General features: G+C 34.1%; 1 protein-coding gene across 3 annotated transcripts; it reads right to left on the bottom strand.

The window, feature by feature from the left end:
• Positions 1-8,455: 8,455 nt before the first annotated feature.
• On the bottom strand, positions 8,456-12,715 carry LOC110808438 (uncharacterized). 3 transcript variants are annotated; one of them, XM_088221408.1, is made up of 6 exons: positions 12,492-12,715; positions 11,862-12,045; positions 11,166-11,236; positions 9,452-9,557; positions 9,045-9,177; positions 8,456-8,892 (listed from the first exon to the last, which is right to left on the bottom strand). In XM_088221408.1, the coding sequence occupies exons 2-6, from the start codon at positions 11,936-11,938 to the stop codon at positions 8,728-8,730; spliced, it is 552 nt and encodes a 183-aa protein (XP_088077534.1). In that variant the 5' UTR covers positions 11,939-12,045; positions 12,492-12,715; the 3' UTR covers positions 8,456-8,727. The 3 variants fall into 3 exon arrangements, with proteins under 3 accessions (XP_088077534.1, XP_088077535.1, XP_088077533.1); XM_088221409.1 differs by having other exon boundaries at positions 11,862-11,949; XM_088221407.1 differs by having other exon boundaries at positions 11,862-11,959; positions 12,492-12,714.
• Between the last annotated feature and the right edge of the window lie 1,641 nt (positions 12,716-14,356).

The following is a 14,356-nucleotide window of genomic DNA, read 5'->3' as shown; positions in this document are numbered from 1 at the left end:
GAAGAGAGACATAGCCGACTTTGTATCTAAATGCTTGGTATGTCAGCAGGTCAAGGCAGAGCATCAACACCCAGGTGGGTTACTTCAGCATTTACCGATCCAAGAGTGAAAGTGGGAACATATCACCATGGACTTCGTATCGGGGCTACCCAAGGCACGTTCAGGACATGATGCCATATGGGTAATTGTCGACCGACTTACCAAGTCTTCCCACTTCTTAGCCATCAGGATGACTGATCCCTTGGACAAGTTGGCAAGAATGTACATCCGAGAAATAGTCAGATTGCATGGAGTTTCAGTGACAGTAGTATCCGACAGGGACCCTAGGTTCACTTCTCGATTTTGGAGTAGCTTTCAGCAAGCTATGGGAACAAAGCTGTCACTTAGTACTGCATTCCATCCTCAGACAGATAGACAATCAGAAAGGACAATTCGTACACTTGAGGATATGCTCCGAGCTTGTGTCCTTGACTCTAGGGGCCATTAGGACGACCATCTGCTCCTGATAGAGTTTGCCTACAACAATAACTACCAAGTGAGCATCGGCATGGTTTCGTATGAGGTGTTATATGGGCGCCCATGCAGATCACCGATTTGTTGGGAAGAAGTAGGCGATAGAAGATTGTTCGACCCGGAGTTGGTAGAGGAGACTACGTCTAAATTAGTTAAAATCAGAAAGAACATTCAGACAGCTCAGAGTAGACAGAAGAGTTATGCAGATACCCGGAGGAGAGATCTAGCGTTTGAGAAACGCGACCGGATGTTTTTTAAGGTCACTTATTTTAAGGGAATTAGTAGGTTCGGCAAGAGGGAAAAACTGAACCCCCGATTTATTGGGCATTTTGAAATCTTCGACATGATTGATACTGCGGCCTACAGACTAGCACTGCCTCCAGAGCTCTCCAAGGTCCACAATGTGTTCCACATATCCATGCTACGTAAGTACAATTGGGATCCCTCTCATGTCTTGGCTCATAAACCGCTTCTACTCCATGAGGATTTATCCTATGAGGAAGTACCAGTCGGTATCACGGACCGAAAGAGTAGAATACTCCGCAACCGAAAAATATCATTTGTAAAGGTCGTGTGGCAGAACCACACGCCAAGGGAGGCTACTTGGGAGCTAGAATCAGATTTTAAAGCCCAGTATCCCCATTTGTTCGATCAAGAGCAAGAGGCAAATTTGGGGGACCAAATTTCTTTAAGGGGGAGAGAGTTGTAACACCCCAAAAATAATTTTGTTTTTATTTTTGAATATTGGAACCCTTTTTTTATTATTTTTATTTAATGGTTAATTTATTTTGTAATAATTATGTGTTTAACTTAATTTAATTTAATTTAATAGAAATAAAATTAATAATAATGATAAAATAGGGTAAAATTTTTTTTGGGATTTAATTGAAATTGATTTTGGGAAAAATGGGTGAAAATTTAGATTTTGGGGGTGTTTTTGAAAAGAAAATCGGAAACCAAGGGTCAAAATGCAATTTAGAAAAGTTATACCACGTCAACAGCCCAGTCAGCAGCCCCGGCCAACCAGGACACACCGCATGGCAAGGAACGCTGACGCGGGACGGGGCCACGTAGGCGATCCACGTGCGCGCGATCGGACGACTCAGATCTGTTCTCGCGCGCACAGACAACCCAGATCAAATGTGCGCACGGAAGGCCCAAATCTCACGCGTACGGATTGTCCAGATTCAATCAGGCACAGACGGCCCAGATCGCATCGCGATGGACGACCCAGATTTAATCCCAAATAAATCGCGATCGGACGGTCCATATTAAATATTGATGGACGGTTGAGATTAAAAAGAGAAGGATATAATAACCTCACCCACACCCGACCACAAACCCTAGCCGCCAGTGCCTCGTCGGAGAAGAAGAACCAGACGCCGGAGGAGCCGATCGCCGCCACCTGCCGCCGCACCGAAAAATTTTTCGACTGCCAAACGAGGTAAATTTTCTCCCATTGGCTCCTTTTTCGATGCTGAATCCGCCTATGGCTAAATCAGAGCCAAACCACTGGCCAATCGACCGGAAAACACTGCCGAAGTCCAGCGGCGCCGCTGTGACTTCCCTCTATTTTTACCTTCGATGAGGCCCTTCCTGGTCTCCGTTCGATGCAATTTTTATACCACTGTGATCACGTCCTTTTTCTCTACAGGTTGACCAGATCAAAACATCAAACCACAACTCGCGCCGGAGAAGCCGCCGCACCCGAGAGCACCGCCTCCGGTAAGTCTCAGTTTTTCGTATTTTTTGGCCCGCCGAGGGCCCTAGGGTTGTTTTATCGTAGGAACCAATGCAATTTTGGCCAAATTCGGTCAAAAACGGCTAAAAACAGCCAACTCGAGGCGGATCGCCGTCGTGAGCGGCAGTGCTGTCACTAGAGCACGGCAGAGCCGCCGTGCCGGAATCTCGATATTGGCTGAAAAGGGGTCTTGGGTCTGATTTGGGGTTTTTGAAACACGTGCAGGTACCGGTTGCGCGTTTTAGTTTCCCAGAGAAAGTTCATAGAGTTTAGGGACAGCCCGTAGGCGCAATGTAGAGCCGATTTCAGACCCCGAAACAAGTAAAGATTTCTCACCCTATTTCCTATCATGGTATTAAAGCTCAATAAATAATAAAACGACATTTCATGAATTAATACATGTGTATAATTAATTAAGGTTACTAATAGAGCCCGAATCTGATGTATTTTTTGGTCAGTTATTGTTTGATCTATTTTACAGTTTTAAATACAGTATGTATTTGATGTGTTTCTTCTATGGTTTTGTATGCATGAATCACGATTTTTTTTTATTATGGTTTGAATTATTGTGAACCCGTTGTTGTCTTATTTAGTGTTCATTACTGGTTTACGTGTTAATGTTTTATTAGATAATTGAGACAAAAAAAAAGAAAAAGGTTTGTGAATTGATAAATGGATAATGTCGACAGCCCAACTAGATATCCTGGGAGATGGTGGACGGATCGGGTTCGTAGGGAACCCTACCGAAAATGTTGTCTCTCATATCGAATGGGGTATGGAAACCTTATGTGTTTTGGCACTCATACTGGACGAGGTATGTGGACGGTCTGTTTCACCCTCATACCAGACGGGGTATTGAGGTTTATGTTTTCTTTGGCGCCCATACCGGACGGGGTATGGGGACGGCATTGGAATCAAGTTATCAATGTGAATGGTTCACGTGTAGCGGGAACCCCCTATGGATCCCCATGGATACTAGTAGGCTGGTAAAAGAGAAAATTTGTTCTCTGATGATTGAAGTGCAAAAGTATGACATGTGTTATGTTACAAAGTCGATATGATTTTATGATGGTTATAATGTTATTGTTTTCATATGTTATTTTCATGAATCTCATCGAGGTAAGTGGACAATAAAGGTTTTTATGTTAATAAATGAGTTTGTTATAAATTATGCTCCATTGGTCGTTTTTGTTTTATACCGACCTTTACTTCTGTGGCAGTGAGATAGTGTGATGTCTTTACTGAACTAGTGTAGCTCATTTCTTACTTAACCATTTCAGATCATGAAGACGGGGTTCTCGAGCCCGTTCCGCAGGAAGACGGCGAGTTAGACGCCTAAAGACTTTATAGTTATATTTATAGTTTTTATATCGAGTATCTCTTTTAATTAGCTTATTCTTTCATGTTTTGAATACGTTTTTTGTTATTGTGTAAGGGATGTTAATCAAAATTTTTATTACGCTTCCGCATTTAAGATTTTTAATACATACATCTTCATTTAATTTTCGGGGCCGGTACAAGATCGACCAAAGCACCATCACTAACATGAGGGCATGGGGAGAGAAAGAAGAAAGGTGAAAGACCAAGAAGACATAGGGAGGGGAAAGAGACGAACTATTGTGAAATTGCTGGAGAGTTCGAGGAAGAGGAAGATTTTAGTGAACTATTGTTGAGGGATATAAATGGAGGTGAGAGGTAAAAAAATATAGAATTTCAAATTCTATTATGGTAGTACTTGTCTGAATCTTTACTTTTCTGATTTTGAATGTCGATTGAGTCTTAGTATCAAGAGAGAGTTGTGTGGGGGTCACAAAACTGGACTAGAGAAACTATGATGATATCGAATGGGAGTAGGATTGGTTATGAAGGAAAGTAGAGGATGACCGATCAGATGGGAACAAGTGAGGAGCTGAAATGAGTGTGAACCAAGTAGGCTAAGATGAAGTCATAGAAATTGAGAAGAAGAATTAGATAGTATGGTAGAAGGGGAGTGATGAGAGCACAAGGATCGTCGGTGTGTATGTTCGAGTATGATCAAAATCAGTGAGAAGATAAGTGTGTGTGTGGCCTTCACAGGCCAGAGGTTATAAGTCTACGTGTGTGATTGTGTGGTGTGTTGTGTATATGTGTGGTCTTTACAGGCTGTGTGTGTTGTTTGAGATGGCCTCCACGGACCGTGAGACGGAGGGCTATTGTGATATGCCTTATGTGTATGTATGGCCCTCCCAGGCCAATTTATTTTATAGTTTTGGGGTGGATTGATGAAAGGCCTCATAGGTTGGGTGTATGTGCAGCCTCTATAGGCCGTTGTTTCAGGTTTTGAAACGGATGGTGGACTGGTTGGGTGTGTGAGTGGCCTCTCCGGGTTGGAGATGCGGTATGGTGTGTGTATGTGGTCTGTAGAGGCCAGATATCATCAATACTGATGTAGTGTAATGGTTGTATGTGAGCGGCGTGTGTGTGGTCCTTTCGGTTTGTGGTTGCTGATTTTAGTACGTTGATACATGTGGAATGAAGTGTATGTGTGGGTGGTCATTTAATGACTGGTGTATAGGTATTCTAGTATTGTTGGTTATGGAGGTGTGGTCATTCAGTGGTTGCGGGTGGCCAGGTTGAGTGCTAGGGATGTTCAATATCTGATGGGAGCACTAGAAAAAGAATATGGTTAGGTAGTATGTCTGGTTGAGTGGAACATGGAAGGAGTCCTCATAGGAGGAGTTATAGCATTATGGAAGGGTAATAAGGGCTATGTGAGGGGGTGTCGGGATAAGAACTTAACTAATTTCTATAATTTAGTTTCAAGTTCTACATTTATTTTACTGGGTCTGTTTATGCTCATTACTTTTATTTTCAAACGTGTCAAAATAGTAGTCTGCATCAAAATGTTTAGAAATGAAACATCATGCATAAGGAATGAGCGATGGTTGGTATGAGATATTTTTCTTAATAAACAGATGAATGTACACACCTTATCACCATGAGAATAGAATTGTGCGATATAGATTGATTATGTATTCTCTAAGAAATTTAGTGAATAAGATGATGTGAACTCATTGTATGATGCATAATTATCAGTAATTGAGTTAACAGGTTACAATAACACCTCTATAATTAGAATAAGGCGTTACATAAATTATTATCATTAAAAGAATATTAAAATTCAATTACAATAAATTAAACCCTATAAACATCTCCTCCACATCTATGGCGGAGAAGATATTTATGTGGTAAAGAATTTAGTAACCCTTGTGTGTATCTATATATATATATATATATAGAACTCCAAACCCGTAATTTTAATAGTACACACACACGCACACATATATATATATACAATTAATTAATAGCACATAAAAAAAATCCCCGTCACATCATTAATCTCTACGAAAGAGTTGTAGCACATAACAGTCTGTATTTATTTCACAAATTTCATGCTGCCTTTGCTTGACCATGATAATGCACTTCTATATTTAATAATAATAATAATAATTTATTAGTATTAACTCTGTAATTGTAGCACATAATTTTCTTGTTAAATAATAACGGTGTTTATTAAAAAAAAAAAGAGTTTTTGAACAATATAAAGATTAAAAATAAAATATTTTTAATAAATTTTACTAATAATTATTGAAGACCTAAAATAATTTATAATATGATAATAACAATAATAATATATAACAAACTACCAAAAGGAACAAGATATTTTAGTTCATAAGGAGTTCAACTGTTGTTATTATTATATAATAAAATAAAATAATTATCATATGGTGTAATATGATAAATTCATGATCCAAAAATTACTGAGTAATTTCTTAAACTCATATAATTAATTTTTAAAAAAATTTAAATTCAAGTTATTAATAATATTTAACTTAATTATTTGTATAAAATTTAAAAATTACATATTTTTATAATACAAAATTAATATCACTAAAATATACCCAAAAAAAAGGGGATAAAAATGGTGCAACTTTTGTGGGCATAATCTTATATTTCGTATTTTGGAGTTAAATACTTATTGATAGTTTAATGTAATAGTTCCAATAAGTGTTTTTGAGTTGACAAAAACTTTCTGTAGACTTAAAAATCTTGCTTATCTTAAAAGAAATAATAATACCAATTTATAATTGTTGATTGAGTAGAAGTATGAAATGTGATGAGGCGAATACTAAGTTACCTCCGACCAAACACAGCTTTAGAAAGGCAATTTTGTCTTAAATAAGCATATCTCAGATCCACTAACTATGAAGATATATATATATATATATATATGTATGTATGTATAATCCTTTAAACCAATTTGGATGAAAGAAAAGGAAAAAAAGAAAAAAAAAACATGCATGAACTATCAACTATCCTTATCATTCACAAATAAGTCATCTCCTCGATAGTAAAAATAATAATAATAATAACTAGTTTTTATGTAATAAAATTAATTAATTAATTAATAAAAAAAATTATGAGTTCATGATACTTTTAAGTGTTTAATATTATCTTATAGTAAGTTTTCGTTTATAATCGATTTATTTTCGGTGTAATTTTTTTTTTAAGTTCAGATTTGAATCTTAATAAAAATTCTTTTTATAGTTAATAAGAAAATTATGAAGTCATCTTATTTTTTCTCATGTTATTATACTAGTAATTTTAAGCGTGTATTTCAGGGACAAAATATGTATACACACACATATATATATATATGTATAAAACTCCATTTGTAAATCTTGAAACAATATAAACAAATGAAATCATGAGATTTTTTTTTATATATAAATATGATTATACAATCTTGCATAAAAAATAATTGGAAAGTTGTGATGAAAAAAGCTTCATATGCATATATACATATATATATATATATGTAATTGTATATTCCAATTTCAGTATTAGAATTTTAGGAGTATAAAGCCATAAACGACGCGGCTATTAGTATAGTTTACGTCGCGACCAAACACAAGTTTTAAAAGGTAGTAGATTTGTCTTGAACAATAAATCTCAAACAATTTGGAGGCATCATCTATCAGAGCAACCCACGAATTAATTAACTTGGAAAGTCAGCAAAACAATAATAATAGTAATTAAATATAAAATAGCGTGCGAATATATTATATACATACATACATACATACATACATACATACTGGGTAGATAATTGTTACGTCTTTATCTTATACAGTCACTGAAGTTATTAACGAATAAATTTGTCCCTTCCTACAAGGTTGACCACCTTTTTTCCCCTCTTTTTTTATTTTTTTATTTTTTTATTTTTTTTTATTGAGAAGTCTTGATCCTGCCTTTCCGCACAAGTGTATAAATTTCATCTTAGATATTAATTAAAATTTAATTTATAGTATTTTTTTTTCCTTACAAGATAGCGTTTTATATTTATTTCAAATACTCAGTTATTTTGACTGAAAATTCAGAATTGATCAAATCATATTTGTAACATTTTATAGTTCAAAAAATGTTCAATTATTTAATTAAATTAGTAAATCAATAATTGAAAATATTAATTTACTAGAAAACACAAAATTGAATAGTAACAATTTTGGTTCCTTAATTCAAAAACAGAAACTACCAAAAGTTCAACCATCCATCCTCGTCTCATGCCAGAGACATAATATCCGAAATTTTTTATTACTTTATGGTCTAAGGTCTTCATCAATAACGGTTGCCTACCAGAGATGTGAGATCTAGGAGTCCTGACTTCCATTTCAAATTCTAACACTGCGTTTCAGCTAGAGGACGGACAATTGAAGACTGCATTGAAGACACTTAAACAGTAGTTCTTTAATATTTTATGGTAATTATAATATAATAATTTGTAAACATTATACAGTAATTACTGGATTGCTGCTTATCAGACTAAATTACTTTATAACATATTAAGGTTATCTTCAAAACAAACCATTAATAACTTTAACAAAATTTATTTCAAAATACATACATATTTAATTAGAATAGCATAAAAGTTTTATATAAAAGTAACAAAAATCGAGACTAAGAAAATTTTAACTGAAAGATGATTTTTTATTTCGTTCAAAGCAGAAAGGAAAAAAAAAGACAAAACAAAAGCACATACTCTCCCAAGTCCTGACTCTGCATTCTTTTTACATGATAGTCCATTGTTGTACAGGAGAAAATGGTTCTAATAAAAATTAGGCAAAAATATCAAGCTAAATACAAATAATTTAATAACCAATATGATAAATGCATCTTTATCGATAAGAATACTTATAAGGACACTGATAAATAGCGAGATTTCCATCATATTCATAATCATCAGGTAGCAATCTTTCCATTTCCACGAACCGCTACCAAGATACAACTTGAATGACACAACAAGGTCATAAAGGATGACACTTATACAACAAAGTTATACCCAGCTAAGTTTTATGTACAGGAAGAGTATTATTATGTTAGAACCAAATACCTCCGTAGAGTGTCCATGGGATGGGGAGATTATATCTTGTTGTTTAAACATTCCTCACCTTCAGCCTTACTTCTGAGTGCAAATGGTGCTCTTTCTTTGGGCTTGAAGCGACAGTGCCAAACTTGTGGAGCAAGAGCTTGAAGCACGGCAAAAACAATAAGTATAGTGCAGCCAAAATAGCCGGAGCTGCAACAGCCCATCCCAGTAACTGCAGAAATTCACCATTGGGTCATTTTTATGATGCTCCACTTCCATAAAACATTGTTTTGAAACAGAATAAGGATTAGGAGAAATGAAATAGGAAAAAGATATCTCAATTCAAATAAGAGATAAAAGAGAGTAAAAATCTTGACCACCCACCGCATGGGCAATGCTTAGTAAGACTTCATGGGAAGCTTTGCCAGTTAAAACTTTCTTCAATGCATCAGATGTTAAAGGGAAATGAGCTCCACCGGTGATGACTTCACCAAAGCGCAAGAAGGGTACCACCAGACTTCAACGCAAAACATATTGACAGAAATCAAACACAAAGGCAAATGTGGCTATGTAAAAGGCATCAAATTGCATGCTACAAAACACACCCACACATGAAACATCTTTAAATCCCTTTTCCAATGAACTTCAGGAAGAGTTGCAACAATTCTTGTGTGCCATGAAAGAAAAAAGCTTATAAAGATTTCCTTTCGATACGTCAAATTTATAAGCATTAAAGTGACAGTTGACAACCAACAATTAAATGGAAGATAACCTTGGAAGCAGATAAGTACCTTAATTCTATTGGAGTAGCAATGAAATTAGCGAGCATCACACTTGGAGCATGGCAAAAGGATCCAAGCAATGCAATAGCCATCCCACATAGGAACACTGTGACCCCTGTTAATGATAAACCAGCCATTGAAGAAATTTTAGCTGTAATCCAAAACCTCTCTGCATATTCATCTTCTCAAGGCAAAGAAAATTTAGAGAAGAATACATTTGTACTCCTGTTGGAAAATACTTAATGAATATTGCCTGCCATTAGAACTAAGCACCACCCAATGCAAAGATAAGAAAAGAAATGCAGACAGACAAACACAAGAACCAAAGGAAGAGAATCAGAACTCTATAAAGTCCTTATGGTATCCACTGTTTCATTCATTAGAACCTCTAATTCACCCCCTTGGTGCCTTGTTTATAAAATCTTGTATTTTATTCTCACACAAAGAACCTTTGATTCAACCCAGCATATTGGAGCTGTGTAATAAGTTAATCTCTCATCTACTCCTAAAAGTCATAAGCCACATTGTATAAGCATTTAGTTCTACTGTCTCAATATCACAGATTGGTGAAAAATCAAACTTGTAAAGTGAACTATCAGTCTTTGGTCATGCCCATTGTTAGCAATTAAATGTTATGCAAATGATGAACAACAGATGAAATACCATACTGAAGGAGAAAATAAATAAAATGAAGAATAACTGTCCAATAAAGAATAGAGATCATTTGCTTATGTATCTAGCTTGTATTTGGAAATTGTTCCAATGAGAGTGATAAGACTGGCATAATATTCTGTAATCTTTAGCTGATAAGTCAACAACATGTACCGCTTCTCAAACTTTCTTGTCATAGACAAAAGTTTGTTTTTTATAGGTAATAATATATTTTCAAAGGCAGGAGGGTTCTCAGAGTTTTCATTCTCTCTTGGATGACGACTACTGAACTGATCCACGACACTGAACTTAGGTGATAATATACTTGCTATTGCTTGTTATACTAAGTAAATCTCAATAAACCAGGTAATGGTAAAACTCAAGACCTAGATCTTGTTCCTCTTCTGCACATAGGCGGTACCCTCCTTGGTGCTCTGTCAATGTTAATAGACAACATGTACCGCTTCTCAAACTTTCTTGTCATAGACAAAAGTTTGTTTTTTATAGGTAATAATATATTTTCAAAGGCAGGAGGGTTCTCAGAGTTTTCATTCTCTCTTGGATGACGACTACTGAACTGATCCACAACACTGAACTTAGGTGATAATATACTTGCTATTGCTTGTTATACTAAGTAAATCTCAATAAACCAGGTATTGGTAAAACTCAAGACCTAGATCTCGTTCCTCTTCTGCACATAGGCGGTACCCTCCTTGGTGCTCTGTCAATGTTAATATTTCTTCTTCTACTTTTTTCTAGAGGACCCAGATCTCATTCCTCTTCTGCACACGTGGCACCTCCTTGGTGCTCTGTCAATGTTAATATTTCTTCTTTTACTTTTTATAGAAGATCTAGATCTTGTTCCATTTTATGATGCAAAATTCCTTAAAGATCAAGATTAACAGATGATATGTAATAAATCTACTTTTCAATCATAAATTATAACATCCTATCACAATCAGATTTAGATGAATACTAAGAGCTGTCCTCACAAATAAATGGCTCTAGATTTTTTGTAAAACCTTCATTTGGAAGCACTGTTATAGGAAGTGCTAAACACCATTAGACATACCACATATGGGAAACACTCCAAGTGTTATCCCCAATGCAGCAGAGAATGCTAACTGCTTTGGCTCTGCACCCCTGTGGATAAAAAAGCGGAAGAAAATAAACTAAGATTCTCTGCATTCTCATACAATCCAATTATTTCAAAAATCCAGTAAATAACAGATATTGCTTGAACATAACTGCTTCTTCGGAAACCAACATCTCATCAGTGATCAGCAAATGATTCAACTTAATTATCACTATTTTTTACACTTTCATGTTACCCACGTAAATAAAAGCAACCATGATGTCCTGCAACCCATTTTTCAAAAGTCATAAACCTAGGAAGTAAAACTTTTCCAGCAAACAAAGCATAAAACATATTTTGGATATGCAAATTTGGAATATAAAGTATCAAAAAGAAAATGTGAAGTCAGATACAACCAAGAAAAATAATTGAACTATCGAAAAGTGCAACCTGTAAGTAAGGCTATATACCTGCCTAGAAACTATCAAATTTTAATCGAGCTACACAAAAATTCACTAAAGAAGCAAACATTAAAAATACTACAATTTGAGTATGCAAACGTGCACATGAGGAAACACATATAATACAAAAAGATGCGCATTAGCTAAAAAGAAACTCTAAAAAGAGAAAAGGGAACTATAATTGACAATAGAGAGACGGGTATGTAAAGTGGTTTAAAGAGAGGGTATGTACCTACGAAGGATTTGTAGAAGAGGATCAACAATCTTCTTGTTAACCCAAGCGCTCACTCCAATCTTTGCCACCTCCATACCTAGTTCCCCTAATTTTCTCTTCAAGTGAAAATCAACCGGTCACTTAACTATTCTTTTTCTCTTTGGTCCAAATTAACAAAAAGAGCGAAGGAACCGATTGAATGCTAAAAATTCATACATGACAGCAAATGAAGAACACTAACTAAGGTGGTTAACAGAGATGACTGAAAATATCTACGCACAAAAAAAAAGAAAATAGAGGTTGGTCTAACAATGATATGTGACCATTGGAAATAGAAAACCGGATCCTCGATCTAGCTTTAAATTCATAACTCAACTTTTCATTTCTCGTTTCAGGTCCTGGCATTTAGCTTCTCAAACTCAAACATGAATTTCGTTGTAGCCACAGAAACTACAAGGTAAAAGTTCCGCGACTACAAAAGTTCGTTGGAGATCAAACTTACATCCAATCAACTTCAAATTTCCGATACCAAAACATGTAAAAAATCTAAACGATTAGCTTCGGTTAATCAAACAGACGTATACTTGTACTAAATTCGATTCAGAATCTGCGCAGATATATGCAAGTTACTAGGGTTACCATTCTCACCTTGAGACGAGTCAAACACTGTTCTTCGTTATCACGATTTTTATTGATTTCTGCAGCATTTCTCAACGATTTGGCATTACTTTCCTCAAATGAGGGAATAAATTTTGTCTTTAATTGAAAGAAATAACAATAAAGAGTTCCAAAATAAAGGAAGATCACATCATTGAAGTTGCTGCGAGTACGCAACCTCGAGTAGCGACCAGCCACAATCACAGAAGGATATGAAGAAATTTAAGAGAGAAATGCCCAAAACGGAGAGGGCCATAGATCTATGTTTAAACAACGTGGGCTTTCTGTTCTATAATAACTTGCGAGGCCCGTTGATGTAAGACTATGTTTGGATGAAATTATAGGACAAAAATAAATGAATATAAGAGGTTGATAATTTCAATTAATTTTAAGAAGTGTTGGCAATAAAATGAAATTACTCTTAATTCGCTTTTAATAACTTCTTAGGGGTATGTTTGAAATAAATTTAAATTAATAATAATCACTTAATTCAATTAAAAATGTTGAAACTTTTCTTTAGAATAATAAAAATTAGGTATGCATTTTAATTTTGTTTGGATAGAAGTTTGGGATACATTATTTTTTTTTTCCAATAAAAATGAATTTTTATCATTTTTTTTTAAAATATTTATGAAAGGCCAAACATAGTGTTGCTTCTAATTTTTTTTTTAATTAAATTTAGTTACCACCCTACTCTTACTTTGAATTTTAATAGTTAAAATTAAATACGCACAATAAATTATGTTTTAATTATGTACTGAAATTAATATAAAAATTAGAATTATGATTTAACTATAAATTGAACCTAACACAATATCACATCTTCGACTAATTAGATTTAGTTTTTTCTCAATAACAAACAAAATTGATGTTTTTGTTTTTGATTGAATGGAGAAAGAGTTGAGTAATAAAATAGAAAGAAAAGTGAGAGTATTATAACTTCTTTACCTTCATATGAAACCTTTGGATAGTTTAAAATCGAAAGGTAATAACTATTGATTTTTAAATGTCGTTTTCATTTTTAAGAATTTAGGTAATTCCTCGTATGCATACATACATACATATATAAATTTGGAAAAGTGAAAACTCAAAACAATTTTCTGTAACTAAATAAGGATGCGTTATTTGAAGGTTTTGTGGTAGATATAATCTGCCATTATATTAGTGGACCTATATATATTTAATAATAATTGTATATTATATGCTATAATAAAAATTAAACCTAATTAAAGTAATCGAATGAAATTTAAAGTATAGATTTGATAACATCTCATAAATGATAAAATTTAATTATGTGTAGATACTGTAATTTTAAGGTTTTTCTGTCAGATATGATTTATGATTATACTAGTGGACCCATATATTTAAGAATTGTATATTATATGCTATCATAAGAATTAAACCTAATTAGAATAATTAAAATAAAATTTAAAGTATAGATTTCATTATCTCATGAACCATGAAATTTAGTTATACGCAAATATAAAAAAAATTAATTTTTGATTTTATGATAAACCAAATTAAAAATTAAGAAAATTAAAAAGTTTAAGAATTACTGTAGTTCCTAGATAATGGTGCTCTTGTTTAAAATTTCATCACTAGTGAGAAAGAAACAGAGAGTTGTAAAAAAAAAAAAAAAAATTGAAGATAAAAATTCTTTCTTTCTAATTATAGAAAGTCATTTATTTATTATTTTAGAAAACTAAAAGACACAAAATTCATGCACAACGATATACTTCCATAAAGATATATATATATATATATATATACATTTATTTTTTTATAATTGTTTTCACCTTGAACTTTAGTTTCACAAAAGTATTACTCTACTTTGAAGTCTGCACATGCACTCACCT

This window comes from Carica papaya, chromosome 1 (genome assembly GCF_054855325.1).
Source record: "Carica papaya isolate Zhongbai chromosome 1, ASM5485532v1, whole genome shotgun sequence".
Classification (NCBI taxonomy): domain Eukaryota; kingdom Viridiplantae; phylum Streptophyta; class Magnoliopsida; order Brassicales; family Caricaceae; genus Carica; species Carica papaya.
Note: the sequence above shows the minus strand (reverse complement) of the source record. Positions and strands in the feature narration are given on the sequence as shown.

Bases quoted from the DNA above. Each gene is read 5' to 3' on its own strand.
- LOC110808438 (XM_088221408.1), bottom strand. From the start codon at position 11,938: ATGGAGGTGGCAAAGATTGGAGTGAGCGCTTGGGTTAACAAGAAGATT. The intron at 11,237-11,861 runs GTACATACCCTC...TTTTATCCACAG, and splicing joins CTTCTACAAATCCTTCGTAG to GGGTGCAGAGCCAAAGCAGT. The intron at 8,893-9,044 runs GTGGGTGGTCAA...GAATTTCTGCAG, and splicing joins TACTAAGCATTGCCCATGCG to TTACTGGGATGGGCTGTTGC.